The 21113-nt window shown below is 44.1% G+C and overlaps 1 protein-coding gene across 1 annotated transcript in view; it reads right to left on the bottom strand.

Annotated features, from left to right (window-relative positions):
- The window catches only part of tcf25 (TCF25 ribosome quality control complex subunit), a 132587-nt gene that overhangs the window by 66801 nt on the left and 44673 nt on the right, over nt 1-21113 (bottom strand). Inside the window, exon 6 of the mRNA XM_079620022.1 lies at nt 19987-20069. Coding sequence (XP_079476148.1) covers nt 19987-20069 — 83 coding nt within the window. The remainder of the gene's footprint in view (nt 1-19986; nt 20070-21113) is intronic.

Here is a 21113-nt window from a genome sequence, read left to right as displayed (position 1 = left end):
AGCATTTAAAGGAAAATAATCATATAAGCAAAAAGCACATTATTAAAGATATAAAACCAAGCTTTTAGAAATGTTAAAAGTTAGGACAAACTTTCAGGAACGAAATGTTCTCTGAGTCATGTGAAGGCTGACAATATGTGTGTGCGCAGTTTCGATCAGCACATGAGATCTGTAGCTAAAAGCAGGACACTTTTTGCTGACATGACAAGTTGTTCTGTCTGATATGAATAATGTTGGACATGAGATCATGAGCACATGAGACCATGAGCTAAGAAGTCTGGGTTTAAGGTAACAAAGGTTTTTTTTTTTACACAGGATGTGTTAGGGTATATAACATTGGCGAAAGGGACTAGCCTTCGCCTTCTCATGTCAGATGCTCTCTGCGTGAGAATGCCATGGGCCTTCTCATATCAGACGCTGTCTGTGTGGGAACGTCTTATTTCATGCATGAAATAAAATACTTTGTTTAATCATTTGAGAAACGACTTTGTCTCCTTCATCCAGGTTTTTGAATATTGATAATTTCCACAACAAATGGCGACGAGGATGGGATTGCAACACCGATGATCGTCGTGAGGGGAACAGTTGACTGGCCATCCCGAGAGAACACTCTACGGCTCAAAATCCTCAATGTTAAGGAGAGAGAATTGTTCAACTCCTCACGACGACCTAGGTGGACGCAATCCCAAGATTAAAGAACTCACAGACAGTGAGACTCACAAGACGGTGAGAGAAAATTATTTACGTAGTAAATAAGAAAATTATTTGCGTATTGAAGTTTCGCCTAAAAGAGTCACGTTTTGGGATAAGCCGGATAGTAAATTCCCAAAACACCAGACATATGGGTTGTCTGGGGAAGACCTACATTGACGAATTTAGGCAAATTTAAAAGACCTGCATCGACGGATGTTGGCGGGGCGTGGGTGACCGCGCGAGGGAAATTTAATACGTAAGCTAAAAATAAAAGAATAAAATTGATTAGCAAATATAAATTAACAAAATTTATTAAGATAGGGAAATTGAACAAACAAAATTGTTTAAGTAAAATGGGTAACGGAAATTCAAAAAAGAAGGATGGAGAACAGGTTGATTTCTCGAAGGGTTCATACAAAGTAATGGACAAAGCTATAGGGATTTGGTATCATGAATATGTGCCGTATTTAAAATAAAATTATGGGTTCAATGGGGGTTTAAGTATGTCACATTTGACTAAAACTAAAGCAAAATTGGTCGACTCACGTTGTCAAGAAGAAAGACAAGACACATAGAGAAAAGCATTATGCAATCTTAAAAATGACTGCTCTGACATTGTTTCTTCTTCTCCCTATTATGGCATTGTTTGTTTTGTTTTGTTTTTGTTTTGTGAGAATAAGAGAGGAGGACAGGACTCATCCGGCTCATCTTCCAACTCCTCGCAATCCTAACCAGATTCCAGCCGCCGCAGAAGGACAGTTCCTGTTCCAGTTCCAGTTCCGCAGTTCCTAACGCACCACACAAAGAACCATGCCACCACTCTGCAGCCCTCCAGAAAGTGAAAGTAAAGACTTTGTTCTTGGATGGATTGGACAGTGACATTTCAAAAGCAATTCAAAAGAGCTGTGTCGGATGGCAACTGGCCTCGACAGCAGAAATGAGACGACACGCAAGACATCATGAAAGTGCAGCGGAAAATCAACGCAGCCAAGCAAGACAAAGACCTCATGTTGGCCCTGGTGACAATGCAAGGTGTGTATATGGGCAACAACGACTCCAACCATCACCAAATGAACCAGAGAGGCACTGGCAGAGAAAGAGGCAGAGGACGTGGTCGGGGAAAAGGACGAAACTGTCAACCATTTCAACAACAACGCAAAGAGCCCTATGATCCAGACAAATTTTTTCATTGTGGACAAAAAGGACATTGGCGTGATGAATGCCCACACGGCGAAGGCGGGGATCAGGCGGATTGAAAGGAGGAGGAGGGGGTGAGCGACGGGGTTCCTGTCTCTCCAGCTGATGAGTATAATTTACCTTTATTTTCTGATTCTGCTCTATGCAATGAAGACTTGCTTGCTAGGGTTTTCTATAAGACTCATATTTCTTTACCCTTGATAGAAATGACGGTTAATGACGTATCTTTACTATTTCTGCTTGACACGGGAGCTTCCAATTTTGTAATTAAAGCCACAGAGTTTGAAAAACCAATTCCACTCTCTGGTAAGACGACTTCTTCCAGAGGTGCAACTGGTCATGTGGTCATAGAACCATATTTGAAAACACTTGAGTGTTCAATTGAAGGGGGAAAATGAAAATAAAAATTGAGCATTGTTTTTTTAAATTACTAAGTTATGTCCAGTGAATTTAATGCGAAGGGATTTACTTTGTAAATTGGGGGTTTCTGTTCATTGTAGTGATCAGGGCTTATCAGCTGACATGAGAGTGCTGTATGAAACTGAAGACACAGAGGAAAACTCCTCTGTTTGTATATGAATGGCAAATTTCTGACACATGTCTTACCACAAAGGCTCAAGACAGAGTGTTGCCATCTTCTGAATCTATGAGAGACTCAGATTTACATTGCACTTCTCATGTAAGCACTGATCATGATGGTGAATATGCACAGCGATGATTTAATGTTGACATAGAAAATGTGATGACTGACTATGTGTAATGGACTGACCAATGGTGTGTTTTGAATGTGAAATTGACTGACAAACAGACAGTGTTTTGTGACATGGAAAAATGCACAGCCTCATATCACTGGCCAAACCAGTGAAGGCTGAATGGCGTGACGCGGGTCCCTTCATGGCCAGGTGCCATGAACTGACCGACTGGGTCATAATAGATCAAAAAAGAATGATCTGCCAAAGTGAAAATACCGTTTGGTTCAAATAGCCATGTCATAAAACACAGAAGTTTGAGAGCAGTCACAGTGTTGGATGAGGAAGTGAAACTAAACAGACTGAGTTTAACACAACTCCCTGTCATAACAGACGGGTTGGAGAGAGTTTCCAAAATGTTTATGGGCTACTGATAAATATGATGTAGGTCTGATTGCAGATTGTGAGCCGATTCAAATAAAGACCAAATCCGACTATAGACCAAAAAGAAAATGCAGTATCCATTGAAAAAGAAAACAGATCAGCAGAGAAGGCTGCAGCTCGACTTCCTGTTCAGATAACCATAGCAATACAGCTGAATGAGGAACTAGGTGACAGAAGCGATGCAACAACACGCTTCTGCCTATGATAAAGAGAAATGGAAGAAGGCAGGCCGTGAATATAAAAATGGACAATGGGGCCCCAACCAATAAATAACAAACCATGTTTACCTTCTGATTTTCTTTCAGGTATATGCAAGTTTGATGCATGGATTGGACCATGTCTCAAAAGGGAGGATGTTTACTATTATGCAAAATAACTGATTTACCAAAGTTTTTTCCACAGTGGCAGCAGATTTTTGCAGCAGATGTTTGATTTGTGGGACTAACAATGTGGGGAGGGGTCAGGCAATGAGACAGGTGGGGCACCCCAGGCCGCAGAGACCATTCTCACATGTAATGCTCGATTATATTGAATTATCAAAATCTGACAAAAAGAAATACTGCGTAGTGGCAGTCGACATGTTTTCAGAATGGGTAGAAGCCATAACAACAACAAAGGCAGATTCAAAAGGAGTGGCAAAACTGCTCCTACAAAAATTGTCCCACGATGGGGAAATCCTGAAAAATTATTTAGTGACAATAGCTCACATTTTGTAAACAGTGCAATTTCAATTTGAAACATTCCTGGGTACATCCGGAATGGGGAGGAGCTAACTTACATGAGAATGAGAAAGAGGGGCTGGGACGCACGAAATCCTCGAACATTGCCTGACACCACTCTTTGTGAAAATGACATGTTGCAATATTGTGTTGAGCTGGATAAGGTGTTCTGTGATATCTCAAAACAGGTCCAAGCAGCAGTTCCAGAGCCAGCTGAGACGGCCCTGCACAGCATCCGGCCAGGAGAGTTCGTGTTGATAAAGGATCTGAGACGAAAGCATTGGAAGGCGAAAAGGTGGCAGGGGCGATTCCAGGTTTTGCTGACAACTCACAATGCGGTGAAAGTCGAGGATCTAGCTCATGCGGTAGCTGCAACGGAAGAAGAATCCCACTCAAAGCTAACGAGTGCCAAACAGAGATCAGACTAACCAGAGCTACGTGTCATCCTGTAGGTTACCAATTTGAAAACCACCGCCACTGGAGAGCAGATGAATCAATAGTAAGAGACGATTGTGCAATTTCAGGAGTGGTCAGAACTGTATCAAGGACTTTGTGGAACTTTAACGGCGTGGGCATTGGAATAACCTGTCTGATCATATCAACTAGACCTGCCCTGAGACCAAAAATACATAGAGAAATGGGACTGATATCATTTACACAAGAACATTTTCTCGCCTGACAAGGTTGTACTGTGTGGCAATATGTTACTAACTCTTATCCTCTTAATTAGTGTGGCTGTAAGCCTAGCACGAGATGATAGCATATAGAGGTGAAAAAGACAAAGGGAAAATGGGGTAAGACCATGTATTTTTGAAAGGATCCATGTCAATGGCAATATGTGTGTACAGGGGTAATCAGGATGCTATCAGAGAGGGTCTATTGACCAAGGCGGGGTATGTCTCACTTCAGGGTCATTACATTAGAATGATGCCAGAGTTTTTGGAATTAGAAGAAATCACTGAAAATTTAGGAGAATTAATAGGGCTAATTCCATGTGCAATGTGGCAATTACTGAATGTGAAAAATTCTATAGAAATCAAATCAATATCTCCAAAGAAAGTCAAATGTCAGAACCCATCAGAACAAAGCACTAGAGACTTTGACAGGGTAGGGGCAGTGAAACCGCAATTAGGCGACGTATGTTTATGTAAATTAGGGACGCAACAAGGGGTAATAATGGCTGGTACAGCACACTGTAAAACCACGATAATCATGAATAATAACAAATGTATAACATCTGATGGTACAAATATCACGTGTCATCCCGTGACGACGATGGCCTTCGAGAGACAACAGCTGGAACAGTATGGGTCTGCGGTCAAACCGCTTTCCACACACTTCCTAAGAAAGGGATGGGGTGCTGTTATCCAGGACTTTTAGATATAGGAACGGAGGTTTATTTGAAAATATGCAAAATGTTAGGAACCTCTTGTTGTTTTAATTTGACTGACGTCTATCAAAATGTATCAGACATAATAGAAAACATGAAAATGGCCATAGCCACTCCAGATGAAATGTCATCTTCACTAGATAATTGGTTCTTGGGCCTGCAAGGGGTGGACGAAATTGTTAATAAGTACCATTATGCCAAGCGGATGTTTGATTTTGATTTTTCTTTTGATGAATCCATGTTTAATGAATTGTATTTCTAGAATCACTGCTAAGGCAGTGACTGTAACAATGATGAGAATGAATCCAGGGGAATACACAACAGTGATAGGGTACCAGAAGATGAAGTTAATGTTTCAGTGGCTGATGATGATGAGGATTATGAGAACGAGAGCGAACATGAGTTTGACTAGGAAATGTAATAACCATGGGGAAAATTTAGAGTATGGAAGAGTAAATGTAAAATTGTGTGTATGTTCTTTGAATGAACATATGGGGGATTGTTATGGAAATTTTACTTTTTAATGAGTTCTTTTACTTTTATATGGGTACAACTTTTATTAACATTGAAGATTAATTTATACTCATATGATTATTTTCCTTTAAATGCTTATAAGCAAAAAGCACATTATTAAAGATATAAAACCAAGCTTTTAGAAATGTTAAAAGTTAGGACAAACTTTCAGGAACGAAATGTTCTCTGAGTCATGTGAAGGCTGACAATATGTGTGTGCGCAGTTTCGATCAGCACATGAGATCTGTAGCTAAAAGCAGGACACTTTTTGCTGACATGACAAGTTGTTCTGTCTGATATGAATAATGTTGGACATGAGATCATGAGCACATGAGACCATGAGCTAAGAAGTCTGGGTTTAAGGTAACAAAGTTTTTTTTTTTTACACAGGATGTGTTAGGGTATATAACATTGGCGAAAGGGACTAGCCTTCGCCTTCTCATGTCAGATGCTCTCTGCGTGAGAATGCCATGGGCCTTCTCATATCAGACGCTGTCTGTGTGGGAACGTCTTATTTCATGCATGAAATAAAATACTTTGTTTAATCATTTGAGAAACGACTTTGTCTCCTTCATCCAGGTTTTTGAATATTGATAATTTCCACAACAGGTGGGACATCTCATTTCCGCCTGCCCTGTTCTGAAACGTAAAACTGGCAAGAAAGTAAACACTTTCAAAAGCGTTGCGCTAGTTGAGCGACCTATCTTTTCCCCTGAGCCGGTATCTCTGGATTATACAACCGCTGAATCTGCTTTTAAGCCGTTCATTTTTGATGGTGTTGTGTCGTTTAATGAAGCAGACTCGGAAACGAAAAGCGTTTGTATGCTCCGTGATACTGGCGCCGCGCAATCCTTTGTTTTAGAGAGTGTGTTGCCATTTTCTGAACATTCAAACTGCGGTTCCAGTGTGCTAGTGCAAGGCATTGATCTCACTGTAGTTAAAGTTCCTTTGCACAATGTTTATTTACGCTCTGGGATTATTTCAGGGAACGTTAAACTAGCAGTTCGGGCTGAATTACCTGTGAAAGGTGTATCTCTTATTCTAGGAAACGATCTGGCAGGTGACAAAGTTTTCTGTTTGCCAGAAGTGATCGACGTTCCTGATGCGCACAATGAAGATGCATTGCATAAAGAATTTCCCGAAGTATTTAGTACGTGTATAGTGACTCGAGCTCAAGCTCAGAAATTTAAAGACTCTGTGGATCTGTCAAAAACCTTTTTGTGTGCTGATAATTCTGGTGAACACAGAGGAAAAAGTTGATGCAGTTGAGTTAAAAATGTGTGCACTTCCCAATGTTGATTTCCCATTTGGAAGAACCATGTTAATTGAGGCACAACGTGCCGATCAAACTCTGTGTCACTGTGTTGCAGCTGTTGTTGAGCCGAGCGTTTTGCCAGAGTGTCCAGTGGCTTATTACTTTGAAGACGGCGTTCTCATGCGTAAGTGGTCTCCAGGTCATGTCAAGGAGGACTGGGGCACTGTTGTTCAAGTTGTCGTTCCAAAACCCTACCGAGAACAAGTGTTGAGTGTGGCACATGACCATGAACTGTCTGGTCATGTAGGAGTTCGAAAAACGTATGATAATTTGTTGAAACATTTCTTTTGGCCTTCCATGAAATCAGACGTTTCTAAATTCTGTAAATCTTGTCATGCGTGTCAGTTATCTGGTAAACCCAATCAAGTCATTCCTCCAGCCCCGTTGAGGCCGATACCCGTGCTTGGCGAACCGTTCGAGCGTATTTTGATTGATTGTGTTGGGCCACTACCCAAAACAAAATCTGGAAATTCCTACTTGTTGACATTAATGTGTACGTCGACCAGGTATCCTAAAGCGATACCACTACGCTCTCTTAAAGCTCATGCAGCCACGGCGGTCGTAACACTGACATTCTTCAAAATATCTTTCTTTGTGTTCAGCAGAAGAAATAAATTAATACAGGTTTGAAACAACTTGAGGGTGAGTAAATGATGACAGTAAATTTATTTTTAAAGTGAACTATCCCTTTAAATGAAAAGTTCTCCCCAAATTTTCAATTGTCATCATTTACTCTCTCAAGTTGTTTTAAACCTGAATAAGTTTTTTTCTTCTGTTGAAGTTATTTGGAAGAATGTGGGTAACCAAGCAGTTGATGTACCCTAGTGACTTCTATATTTATTTCCTATGGAAGTCAATGGGGACCAGCAACTGTCTGGTTACCCACATTCTTCAAAATATCTTCTTTTGCACAAGCACATGCAAATAATGAATTTTTGAGAACTGCAGTGTCCTGTTCCTCTGTGTAAACATTTAATGTGAGTATTTGTCGCGTTGTACACTGGGCTGTTGAGATGCAGACTGCTTCAAAAGCACGCAGCAGCTTGCTTGTAGCAAGGATCACAGCGCAAATTTTAACTATATCGATATATACGATATGGTCTAATTCCATATCTCATTTAAATATATATGGATATATTTTTTATATCGATATATCGCCCAGCCCTACTACGCTGTTCCCTTGGAGGGCGGGGGCAATAACAAAAGAAACAAAAGCCGGCTTATCCAGTATGGAAATACACACAGACAATTACACGCCCCTACTGCATGCTAGAATCTCCGAAAAACAAGCCGATTTCAACCTCAAAATGTACGGTTTTAAATATACCAATACTGCTATCTCAAACATGGAGAGGCTTCTTCGTGATCTCAACTAACAGATTCTGCAAAAACGCGAAAATCAAAATTTTGGAAGAAAAAAACGAAAAAAAAACGCTTCTTTCTCATTTTGCTCGCAAGTTGTGCTGCCGACTTTGGTCCCTACTTTCCGTAATCGGTATATTTTAATACCGTATCTCTCATTAAAACACATATTTTAAGTTCGTATCTCTCAAGTATCCTGCCATGGGGCCCTTGGTATCAAGCGGCCCGGGCTACGGACTTGCAGGACGGCCTTGCAGTGTGTTCCCCATAAGCGTCAGAAGACACTGATGCAAAGTGAGTGAACCATATCGAAACTTGATAATGGGATACTCGATAACAAAAAGGAGCATTGTATAGCTTGCCGTGCTACTGCACCAATGCGCAAGTCGACGCTGACTCTCCTCAGCCGAAAAATTCGGACTAAAATGGCTTTTAGTGTGACTTAAATGGGCAGTCGGCCAAGCCCATTTTGGCGGGCTGAAAAGCCTGAAACAGGCTTCAGTCGGTCATTGTCAGGTGACGTCACACTCGTGAAACACAAAGTGCATTATGGGCGTAGCAGCCATTTGTAAGGTATCAATGCTGGTGTGTTCTATTGGGAGAATTGTGGTGTTCATAAATGTGATAAAATGGAACGTTCTTGTTGTGTGATAGGCTGCAATAGTAAGTCTCAGAAAGAGTCACAAACTTAACAACGGGGAAAGTTTTTTTAGCTTTCCCACTTTGAAGAAAGGACATGGACAGCATGTTGCGGACGTAACAAAGAGGCGTCGGATGGCCTGGGTTGGAGCTGTGCAAAAACATAACCTTTGCAAACATATCTCCGTTTATGTATGTCTGCTCTCAACATTTTCATAAAAGGTAAGATATTTAAGTGATGTTTTCAAATTTGAAGTATGTAACATTTTATCCACGAGTCGTTATGGATGAATTCTCTGTGACACAGATAACTCAAAACAACCCACGGATGTAACCGCGATCATTGGATAAACAGGTTAACATTATTCTTTTATACTGTAAAATGTTAAGCAATCGTCTTATACAGGGCTATACAATCAGGGTGGGAAATTAGCACCCGCACTTTTTCAACATTACCGACCCTAGCTTTAACATTGAATGTATTAAGTAGTAACCAATAAACACATGCTGCGAGTGATTTCATTGTACGGATTGGACAGCCTTTGTCAAAGAATGCGGTTGCTAAGTAACAATAATACACTTGTCGAGTAACTCTTTTGATTGGTTTTCAGCGCTGTGTGTCAGAGCGCTGTGCATTTTACAATTTATAAGGCTTGAAAGTTACTCGCTGTGTCTTTGCACAAAAAAGTAATTTCACTTCGGTGTGACTTGCATTCTGAAAAGTACAGCACTGTTTTAATACTTTTTCTACATTTTAGCTGAATTAATTTTGCTCATGATTAATGTTAACACTTTTGGTCCACTGTTATTAAGTTAAAACCTTTTTAATGTTATTGCAGGTCAGCCTTATGAGATGGAGACTGACCCAGACTGGGCACCCCCCCCTCCATCTGGGTCACACAGAAATCTCTCACACCAACACTACACGCTCTGCAAGACGAAGTAAGAGGGAGGAAAGCAAAAACACACTGCAGCCAGCTGAAGGAGGTGGTGAGCGACACTGAGGAGACACACGAGGCTGATGGAGGTGGTGAGCGACACACTGAGGAGACACACAAGGCTGATGGAGGTGGTGAGCGACACACTGAGGAGACACACAAGGCTGAAGGAGGTGGTGAGCGACACACAGAGGAGACACACAAGGCTGATGGAGGTGGTGAGTGACACACTGAGGAGACACACGAGGATGAAGGAGGTGGTGAGCGACACACTGAGGAGACACACGAGGCTGAAGGAGGTGGTGAGCGACACACTGAGGAGACACACGAGGCTGAAGGAGGTGGTGAGCGACACACTGAGGAGACTCACGAGGCTGAAGGAGGTGGTGAGCGACACACTGAGGAGACTCACGAGGCTGAAGGAGGTGGTGAGCGACATACTGAGGAGACACGAGGCTGAAGGAGGTGGTGAGCGACACTGAGGAGACACACAAGGCTGATGGTGGTGGTGAGTGACATACTGAGGAGACACGAGGCTGAAGGAGGTGGTGAGCGACACACTGAGGAGACTCACAAGGCTGAAGGAGGTGGTGAGCGACATACTGAGGAGACACGAGGCTGAAGGAGGTGGTGAGCGACATACTGAGGAGACACGAGGCTGAAGGAGGTGGTGAGCGACACTGAGGAGACACACAAGGCTGATGGTGGTGGTGAGCGACATACTGAGGAGACACGAGGCTGAAGGAGGTGGTGAGCGACACACTGAGGAGACTCACGAGGCTGAAGGAGGTGGTGAGCGACATACTGAGGAGACACGAGGCTGAAGGAGGTGGTGAGCGACACTGAGGAGACACACGAGGCTGATGGAGGTGGTGAGCGACATACTGAGGAGACACGAGGCTGAAGGAGGTGGTGAGCGACACTGAGGAGACACACGAGGCTGATGGAGGTGGTGAGCGACATACTGAGGAGACACGAGGCTGAAGGAGGTGGTGAGCAACACACTGAGGAGACACACGAGGCTGAAGGAGGTGGTTAGCGACACACTGAGGAGACACACGAGGCTGAAGGAGGTGGTGAGCGACACACTGAGGAGACACACAAGGCTGATGGAGGTGGTGAGTGACACACTGAGGAGACACACAAGGCTGAAGGAGGTGGTGAGCGACACACTGAGGAGACACACAAGGCTGATGGAGGTGGTGAGCGACACACTGAGGAGACACACGAAGCTGAAGGAGGTGGTGAGCGACACACTGAGGAGACACACGAGGCTGATGGAGGTGGTGAGCGACACACGGAGGAGACACACGAGGCTGATGGAGGTGGTGAGCGACACAATGAGGAGACACACAAGGCTGATGGAGGTGGTGAGCGACACACTGAGGAGACACGAGGCTGAAGGAGGTGGTGAGAGACACACTGAGGAGACACACGAGGCTGATGGAGGTGGTGAGCGACATACTGAGGAGACACGAGGCTGAAGGAGGTGGTGAGCGACACACTGAGGAGACACACGAGGCTGAAGGAGGTGGTGAGCGACACACTGAGGAGACACACAAGGCTGATGGAGGTGGTGAGTGACACTGAGGAGACACACAAGGCTGATGGAGGTGGTGAGTGACACTGAGGAGACACACGAGGCTGATGGAGGTGGTGAGTGACACACTGAGGAGACACGAGGCTGATGGAGGTGGTGAGTGACACAGGAGACACACGAGGCTGAAGGAGGTGGTGAGAGACACACTGAGGAGACACACAAGGCTGATGGAGGTGGTGAGTGACACACTGAGGAGACACACAAGGCTGAAGGAGGTGGTGAGCGACACTGAGGAGACACACAAGGCTGATGGAGGTGGTGAGTGACACTGAGGAGACACACGAGGCTGATGGAGGTGGTGAGTGACACAGGAGACACACGAGGCTGAAGGAGGTGGTGAGAGACACACTGAGGAGACACACAAGGCTGATGGAGGTGGTGAGTGACACACTGAGGAGACACACAAGGCTGAAGGAGGTGGTGAGCGACACTGAGGAGACACACGAGGCTGATGGAGGTGGTGAGCGGCACACGGAGGAGACACACGAGGCTGATGGAGGTGGTGAGCGACACACGGAGGAGACACACAAGGCTGATGGAGGTGGTGAGCGACACGATGAGGAGACACGAGGCTGAAGGAGGTGGTGAGCAGTGTTGGTCAAGTTACTTGGAAATAGTAATTAGTTACTGATTACTGATTACTTCTCCAAGAAAGTAATCCAGTTACTTTACTGATTACTTATTTTCAAAAGTAATTAGTTACTTTACTAGTTACTTTACTAGTTACTTTACTTCAAAAACATGATGCACGACCTGAATACGCTATAAAAGCAGACCTTTCAGCCTAATTATATTCTTTCTGCATATTCCATCATCTAAAATTGAATCAAATTAAACATTCTCTTTTTTAAAACTTGATTAATTAGTTTCAATATTTTAACTTTATGCACATTGCATCAACCAAAAATTTAATTAAATGCAACAGTCTCAGACTTGAAGAAAAATGTTTAACATTTAACCAATTTCTGCAAAGTCCACCATATTTTAACGAAATACACAAAGTCCTTCTTCTGTTAACTTATATTTCTGCATATTCCAGCATATAAAATGCAAATATTTTTTTGTAAAATCCTCTATTCGATTAGATTCAAATAAAATACAGCAATAAACTAATTAAAATGAAAGTCTCTCATGACTGTATTCCAAATTATTAACAGTTACGTCTTTTAACATTATAGAGCAGATTCGTTTTGTTTTTGTAAATCGTCAGACATGTTTTTACCATTTCATGGAGTTTTCCTTTGTAGAAAGCCTTTCTTTAAAGTGAATTTCGTTTTGTATAAATTGTATCTTAATTTTAATAAATATTGCATCAACCAATTGCATGTATTTAATAAATAAAAAGCAAATATAGCAGACAATATAATAACCGTGCATTGAGGCGCTAGCGCGCCGCGTTCACTTGCATTGCATTGTTAAAAGCCTTTCTTTAAAGTGAATTTCGTTTTGTATAAATTCAATTATTTTTGTATCTTATTTTAATAAATGTTTCATCAACCATTTGCATGTATTTAACAAATACAAGGCAAATATAGCAGACAATAACCGTGACATGGAGGAGCCGGCGTGCACGCGTTCATTTTCACTTTCATTGTTAACTAGAGCGCGCACCTCATAAATGAATGAAACTCAGCGTAGGCCTATGTCTCATGATACATTAGCATTAAATATCTTTGCATCCTTTCTAGAACAGACAAGGGCTTTCTCGCGGCTCGCATCAGCATTTACGGATGATGAGTTTTGTGATGCGGTTGCTGATTAAATAAATAATACCCCATTCGCGCAGCTCTATCGATAACAACATTGAACACTAGGGCTACACAAATAGTTTTTTTATTTTTTATTTAGGCGATTAATTTTCCATAGTGACATAGGAGGGTATCCAACGTCGAGCGTGTTCCGGCTCAAATTAAGCCACGACTCACGAGACAGTCTAACGAAACAACATCACAGTAACGCAGTAACGCTGCCTCCTTACGGGAAAGTAACAGTAATCTAATTACTGTTTTTGCAATTGTAATCCCTTACTTTACTCGTTACTTGAAAAAAGTAATGGGATTACAGTAACGCGTTACTTCTAACGCGTTACTGCCCATCACTGGTGGTGAGCGACACACTGAGGAGACACGAGGCTGAAGGAGGTGGTGAGTGACACACTGAGGAGACACACGAGGCTGAAGGAGGTGGTGAGCGACACTGAGGAGACACGAAGCTGATGGAGGTGGTGAGTGACATAGGAGACACACGAGGCTGAAGGAGGTGGTGAGTGACACACTGAGGAGACACACGAGGCTGAAGGAGGTGGTGAGCAACACACTGAGGAGACACACGAGGCTGAAGGAGGTGGTGAGTGACACAATGAGGAGACACACGAGGCTGATGGAGGTGGTGAGTGACACTGAGGAGACACACAAGGCTGATGGAGGTGGTGAGTGACACACTGAGGAGACACGAGGCTGATGGAGGTGGTGAGCGACACTGAGGAGACACACGAGGCTGAAGGAGGTGGTGAGAGACACACTGAGGAGACACACGAGGCTGATGGAGGTGGTGAGTGACACACTGAGGAGACACACAAGGCTGAAGGAGGTGGTGAGCGACACTGAGGAGACACACGAGGCTGATGGAGGTGGTGAGCGACACACTGAGGAGACACACGAAGCTGAAGGAGGTGGTGAGCGACACACTGAGGAGACACACGAGGCTGATGGAGGTGGTGAGCGACACACGGAGGAGACACACGAGGCTGATGGAGGTGGTGAGCGACACACGGAGGAGACACACGAGGCTGATGGAGGTGGTGAGCGACACGATGAGGAGACACGAGGCTGAAGGAGGTGGTGAGCGACACACTGAGGAGACACGAGGCTGAAGGAGGTGGTGAGTGACACACTGAGGAGACACACGAGGCTGAAGGAGGTGGTGAGCGACACTGAGGAGACACGAAGCTGATGGAGGTGGTGAGTGACACAGGAGACACACGAGGCTGAAGGAGGTGGTGAGTGACACACTGAGGAGACACACGAGGCTGAAGGAGGTGGTGAGTGACACAATGAGGAGACACACGAGGCTGATGGAGGTGGTGAGTGACACACTGAGGAGACACACGAGGCTGATGGAGGTGGTGAGCGACACACTGAGGAGACACACGAGGCTGAAGGAGGTGGTGAGTGACACACTGAGGAGACACACGAGGCTGAAGGAGGTGGTGAGCGACACACTGAGGAGACACACGAGGCTGAAGGAGATGTTGTGCTACATGCTGAGGAGACACACAAGGCTGATGGAGGTGGTGAGCGACACACTGAGGAGACACACGAGGCTGATGGAGGTGGTGAGTGACACACTGAGGAGACACACGAGGCTGAAGGAGATGTTGTGCTACATGCTGAGGAGACACACAAGGCTGATGGAGGTGGTGAGCGACACACTGAGGAGACACACGAGGCTGATGGAGGTGGTGAGTGACACACTGAGGAGACACACGAGGCTGATGGAGGTGGTGAGCGACACTGAGGAGACACACGAGGCTGAAGGAGGTGGTGAGAGACACACTGAGGAGACACACGAGGCTGATGGAGGTGGTGAGTGACACACTGAGGAGACACACAAGGCTGAAGGAGGTGGTGAGCGACACTGAGGAGACACACGAGGCTGATGGAGGTGGTGAGCGACACACTGAGGAGACACATGAAGCTGAAGGAGGTGGTGAGCGACACACTGAGGAGACACACGAGGCTGATGGAGGTGGTGAGCGACACACGGAGGAGACACACGAGGCTGATGGAGGTGGTGAGCGACACACGGAGGAGACACACGAGGCTGATGGAGGTGGTGAGCGACACGATGAGGAGACACGAGGCTGAAGGAGGTGGTGAGCGACACACTGAGGAGACACGAGGCTGAAGGAGGTGGTGAGTGACACACTGAGGAGACACACGAGGCTGAAGGAGGTGGTGAGCGACACTGAGGAGACACGAAGCTGATGGAGGTGGTGAGTGACACAGGAGACACACGAGGCTGAAGGAGGTGGTGAGTGACACACTGAGGAGACACACGAGGCTGAAGGAGGTGGTGAGTGACACAATGAGGAGACACACGAGGCTGATGGAGGTGGTGAGTGACACACTGAGGAGACACACGAGGCTGATGGAGGTGGTGAGCGACACACTGAGGAGACACACGAGGCTGAAGGAGGTGGTGAGTGACACACTGAGGAGACACACGAGGCTGAAGGAGGTGGTGAGCGACACACTGAGGAGACACACGAGGCTGAAGGAGATGTTGTGCTACATGCTGAGGAGACACACAAGGCTGATGGAGGTGGTGAGCGACACACTGAGGAGACACACGAGGCTGATGGAGGTGGTGAGTGACACACTGAGGAGACACACGAGGCTGAAGGAGATGTTGTGCTACATGCTGAGGAGACACACAAGGCTGATGGAGGTGGTGAGCGACACACTGAGGAGACACACGAGGCTGATGGAGGTGGTGAGTGACACACTGAGGAGACACACGAGGCTGAAGGAGATGTTGTGCTACATGCTGAGGAGAGACACAAGGCTGATGGAGGTGGTGAGTGACACACTGAGGAGACACACGAGGCTGATGGAGGTGGTGAGCGACACACTGAGGAGACACGAGGCTGATGGAGGTGGTGAGTGACACACTGAGGAGACACACGAGGCTGATGGAGGTGGTGAGTGACACACTGAGGAGACACACAAGGCTGAAGGAGATGTTGTGCTACATGCTGAGGAGACACAAGCGGCTGGAGAGACACACGAGGCTGATGGAGGTGGTGAGCGACACACTGAGGAGACGCACGAGGCTGATGGAGGTGGTGAGCGACACACTGAGGAGACACACGAGGCTGAAGGAGGTGGTGAGCGACACACAGAGGAGACACACAAGGCTGATGGAGGTGGTGAGTGACACACTGAGGAGACACACGAGGCTGATGGAGGTGGTGAGCGACACACTGAGGAGACACGAGGCTGATGGAGGTGGTGAGTGACACACTGAGGAGACACACGAGGCTGATGGAGGTGGTGAGTGACACACTGAGGAGACACACAAGGCTGAAGGAGATGTTGTACTACATGCTGAGGAGACACAAGCGGCTGGAGAGACACACGAGGCTGATGGAGGTGGTGAGCGACACACTGAGGAGACGCACGAGGCTGAAGGAGGTGGTGAGCGACACACTGAGGAGGAGACACAAGCGGCTGGAGATGGTGAGCAACACACTGAAGAAGAGACCCACAACACTCAGGGGATGGCAGTGACACAAACAGAATGTAACTTGTGTGCACAGATGTGCAGAAGTAAGCCACCTGTTGGAAGAAAACAGACAGCTGCGACGTGAACTTGATGAGCTCAGGATGTATGATAGTTTTTTTGGAGACAATGATGATAAAGTAAAGTACTACACAGGGCTGCCAAACCTGGAAAATCTTTATGGCCTTACTAAATTTTTTGGTGCCTCATGTCAGACCAAAAGAAGAAAGTTCTTAGTCCATTTCAAATGCTTCTATTAATCTTTATGCAGACAACATAATCAGGACATGGACGCGCCAGCGCAATATAACGTGCATTGCTCGTGAACTGGAACTCGTCTCATAAATCTATAGAATGCTTTAAATGTCTACTTTTAAACAATTAAAATGTCTCCTTGCTATATTTGAAACATTCATTACTTTTGCCGGTTCTTTGTGGCAAGCTTTATGAGTCCGCTAACTAATCGAATATTGTGACTCATCCCTATTTTGTACCAGGCCATTTATGGTTGTTCATATTGTTTAATAAAGTTCTTGGTAAAAAAGAAAAGAAGAAGCTACTGTGCCTAATATTATTGTATACAGCGCGCAAGGTTTATGCGCATGTTCAAAGTCTTCTTCTCCGTATCTTGTATCTCTATGGCAGAATTACAGCGCCACATACGGGTCTGGGATGTATACTACATCGTTTTGAGTCGGTTTCAGTGGTTTCGTTTGTATGCAGATATTTCTTGAGGAAACAAAAATAGATTTGTTTACGGAATTCTTTTTTAGAACGAGGCAAAAAAAAAAAAACATTGAATAGGGAAAGCTCTGGCTTTGTGTGGATGTGGCCTAAAGCCTGAAACACATTAAGCCGAAGCACTAGCGCTGATGAAAGCCGACTGTGTTGTTGCCTCGCATCGGGGTAAAAACCTGCACTTGAACACATCGAGAGAACTACAGCTGACTGTCAGCTAGAATGCGCATTCTGCGCCTGCGTGTAAATGTGACAACTGTCTATTTCTGCAGATATATTCGTCTATATTCGTCATGCAAAAAGGGAAAACAGGGATAGTTCTCCCAAAAATTTTAATTCTCTCAAGCCGTTTTAAACGCGAATAAGTCTCCCTCTTCTGTTGAAAATGAAAGTTATTTGAAGGAATGTGGGTAACCGAACAGTTGATGTACCCCAGTGACTTCCATAATAGTTTTTTTCCTACTATGGTAGTCAATGGGGACCAGCAACCGCCCGGTTAGCCACACTCCTCAAAATATCTTCTTTTGTGTTCAGTAGTGCTGGGTATCGATTCAAATTTCAAGAATCGATTCGATTCCGATTCTCAAGATCTTGAATCGATTATCATTATTCGATTCGATTCGATCCGATCCGATCTTATATTCTTAAAATATCAAATTTTCAAAAGTTTTAACTGTTCATGAACAATCAAGTGTTTGTATTAAATAACATTCACAAACATACATTAATGTTGTAAAAATATATTGTTCACTCAATGTGTTGATGTTAGATAAGGCATTAAGTAATATTAATGAATGGTATCTTAATGTAGTGTTACCAACTAAACAGGAGATAAAACGTGTTTTATTTGACTTAACTGTCCTTTTATTTAATCCAAAACTGCGTTCATATTTAAAAGGCCTTTTAAACTAGATACAACCGCACACGATACCACTTTAGGGGCCGTTCACATATCGCGTTTTATACGCGTGCAAATTCAGTGAGAAGCACTTCAATGCATCTCAACAGGTCATGTGAAAAAAACCAGCGGCCTTTCCGTAACAACATGGAAAGCTCGGCCGAACAGCTGATCATAGCTGTACAGGGCGGCTTTTTATTTCTCATCTCAATGAATATATCTAGTAGTAAAGCTAATGCAAGGGCTAGAAATCAATAAATGTTTTGATGATACTTCCTCGTCATCATGGAGAGTGCAGTTTGCACCGCTTTCTCCTTTCCACAAGCGCGTGCTTTCCCGTTGCGTCTGTCGTTGCTATGCAACCATGAACAGAGGCGCGGCTGGAAAACGAATTTGCACGCGCAAAAAACGCACTTTGTGAACGGCTCTTTCCTCATTTCTGGTCAACAAGTCTTATATACTGTCTATGGTGGATTCAGAGAGACCGCATTAGCAGCGCTGCCGGTCGCCATGTCTCAGTGTGTTTATGGGGAAAATATAGGCCTGTTATTAAATCGATCCTCTGAGTTACGGATCGATCTTTAGAAATTAATATGAAAATCGATTCAGAATTGGTGAATCGATTTTTTCAACACAGCACTAGTGTTCAGCACAAGAAAAAAATGAATACAGGTTTGGAACAACATTAGAGAGTGAGTAAATAATGACAGAATTATTATTTTTGGGTAACTGTCCCTTTAAGGACAAGCGGCAGCATGTTTACTATTAGGTCTACTGTCTCTTTAAGATCTGCACGCAACGAGTCTACACGCATTTGACAAGCAGATTTTTTTCTTAATTTTTTCTATTGTTCTTTCACTTTAGACATAACCAACTTTGTTTATGTAAACCTTGTGTGTATTTGACAGTATTAGCGCAATAAGACTTAGTCAATAAGATAACTTAGTCCAGTAACAGGGGCTGTTAGACAGGCTTTTAGTGCATGCGCGCGTCGGGTGTTTGCGCTCAGAAAAGCGCCCGTTAGAACAGCGCATCAGCAGCGAATGACATTTTTAACCGGCAAGGCTTTAAAGCACATGCAAATAATTAATTTTTATGAACTAGTGTCCCGTTCCTCTGCATTTCATGTGGATATACGTCGCGCTGTACAGTATGTTGAGACGGAGGCGCCAGAACTGCAAACTGATAAAATGCACGATCCTACGATATTTCTTCAAAAGCAGATCGTGGAGACATTTGAATCGTCCACGATCAAAAATCGTAATATCGCACACCCCTAATTTTAACATTGTTAAAAAAAAGAAAATTGACAGGCATGTTAATTGTCAACAACCTATAGTGTACTTATTGCTAGTAATTTGATTTCAGTATATTTGTCATTTTTGTAGTGGTTATATAGTTTTAATAATATGCCAATATTGGTGGGGCCCATTTTTATGCTTTTGCCTGGGGTCCCACAAACCCAAAGGCCAGCCCTGCACAAATCCTACAAACTGATACTCTGGGTGGTACTTCGGTTTACTGAACAAACATTCTGGGAAAATTAGATAAATTGGTTCAAGTCTGACCTGGTCGACTGAAGCGGGGCCACGTGTCTTTATAAACAGTCATCCACGAGCAACGATGAAACTGCCTCTGCCTCTGTTTTGATCTAAATGTGGACAAACAAAAAAGAAAACATTCAGTAGAATAATTCTCAGGCTTTGTGCACATAACACATTCCAGAACATACTATGATGCAAGAGATGAGATCAGATCCATTTGTTCATTTTGCAATATTCGGTGTAGTGGATGATGCAGACATCTACACAATGGCGAGAGACTTTCTACACTTGGTCACGTCATGCGAAAATACTTGGATGTAAATGCTCTTCAAAACGTATTTGAAATGTATTGCATCCAATCACTTAAACCACTTCGAACGATGCGACTCGGCCAAGTGCAAATGGATCTGGTTGTTCGTTCAAGGCAAAAACTGTATTTTAAAAAATGATCCTACCAACATTCTAAAAGAAAATAAAGGTGTCTAAGGATGTTAAACACAGATAGTCAAGCACAGGCACAAACTACCTCAACGCATAACTGTCGGTCCGTGCTAATTTGAAGCAGACAAAAGAGTTCAGCTGTCACTGGACATGCACAATCGACAAACTTTAAATTCTTGATTTTAAACTATGCTGCGCTGTATCCAGTCGGCCACTATAGGGGATTTCACACCTGAGGAACCTTTTTATAGTTCCTAGAACTAATGGCGGAAGTACCATGTTCACACCACAGGAACTGGGAATGATTTTAGTTCTAGGAACTCCTTTTGGGGGAACTAAATTATCTCCTACTTCAGAGTAGGGTCTAACCAGCACAATAGGAACTACCAGTGACGTAAGTGTACGCTGATTGGCCGAACGCATGCGAAACACCAGCACACGACATTTTTTAAAAAGCCATGTACACACATAGATTATACCCTATATATTTACTCCAGAAACTAACTCTATGAACATGGAAAATAGTGATAGATAGGAATGGGTACCGAAACGGGCCCCGGGGCTAAATTATGAAAGACAGTATCGATAAGCTCCGACGTTACTGGTTCTGCTGTCGGCACTAGACAAAATTATGAAAATACACATACTATTTATTATTGCTATATAGACGTTATATGGCAAATACTATAATGCCAGACGTTTCTATATGC

The sequence above is a fragment of the Phoxinus phoxinus genome (genome assembly GCF_949152265.1).
Source record: "Phoxinus phoxinus genome assembly, chromosome: 8".
NCBI classification, from domain to species: Eukaryota; Metazoa; Chordata; class Actinopteri; order Cypriniformes; family Leuciscidae; genus Phoxinus; species Phoxinus phoxinus.
Note: the sequence above shows the minus strand (reverse complement) of the source record. Positions and strands in the feature narration are given on the sequence as shown.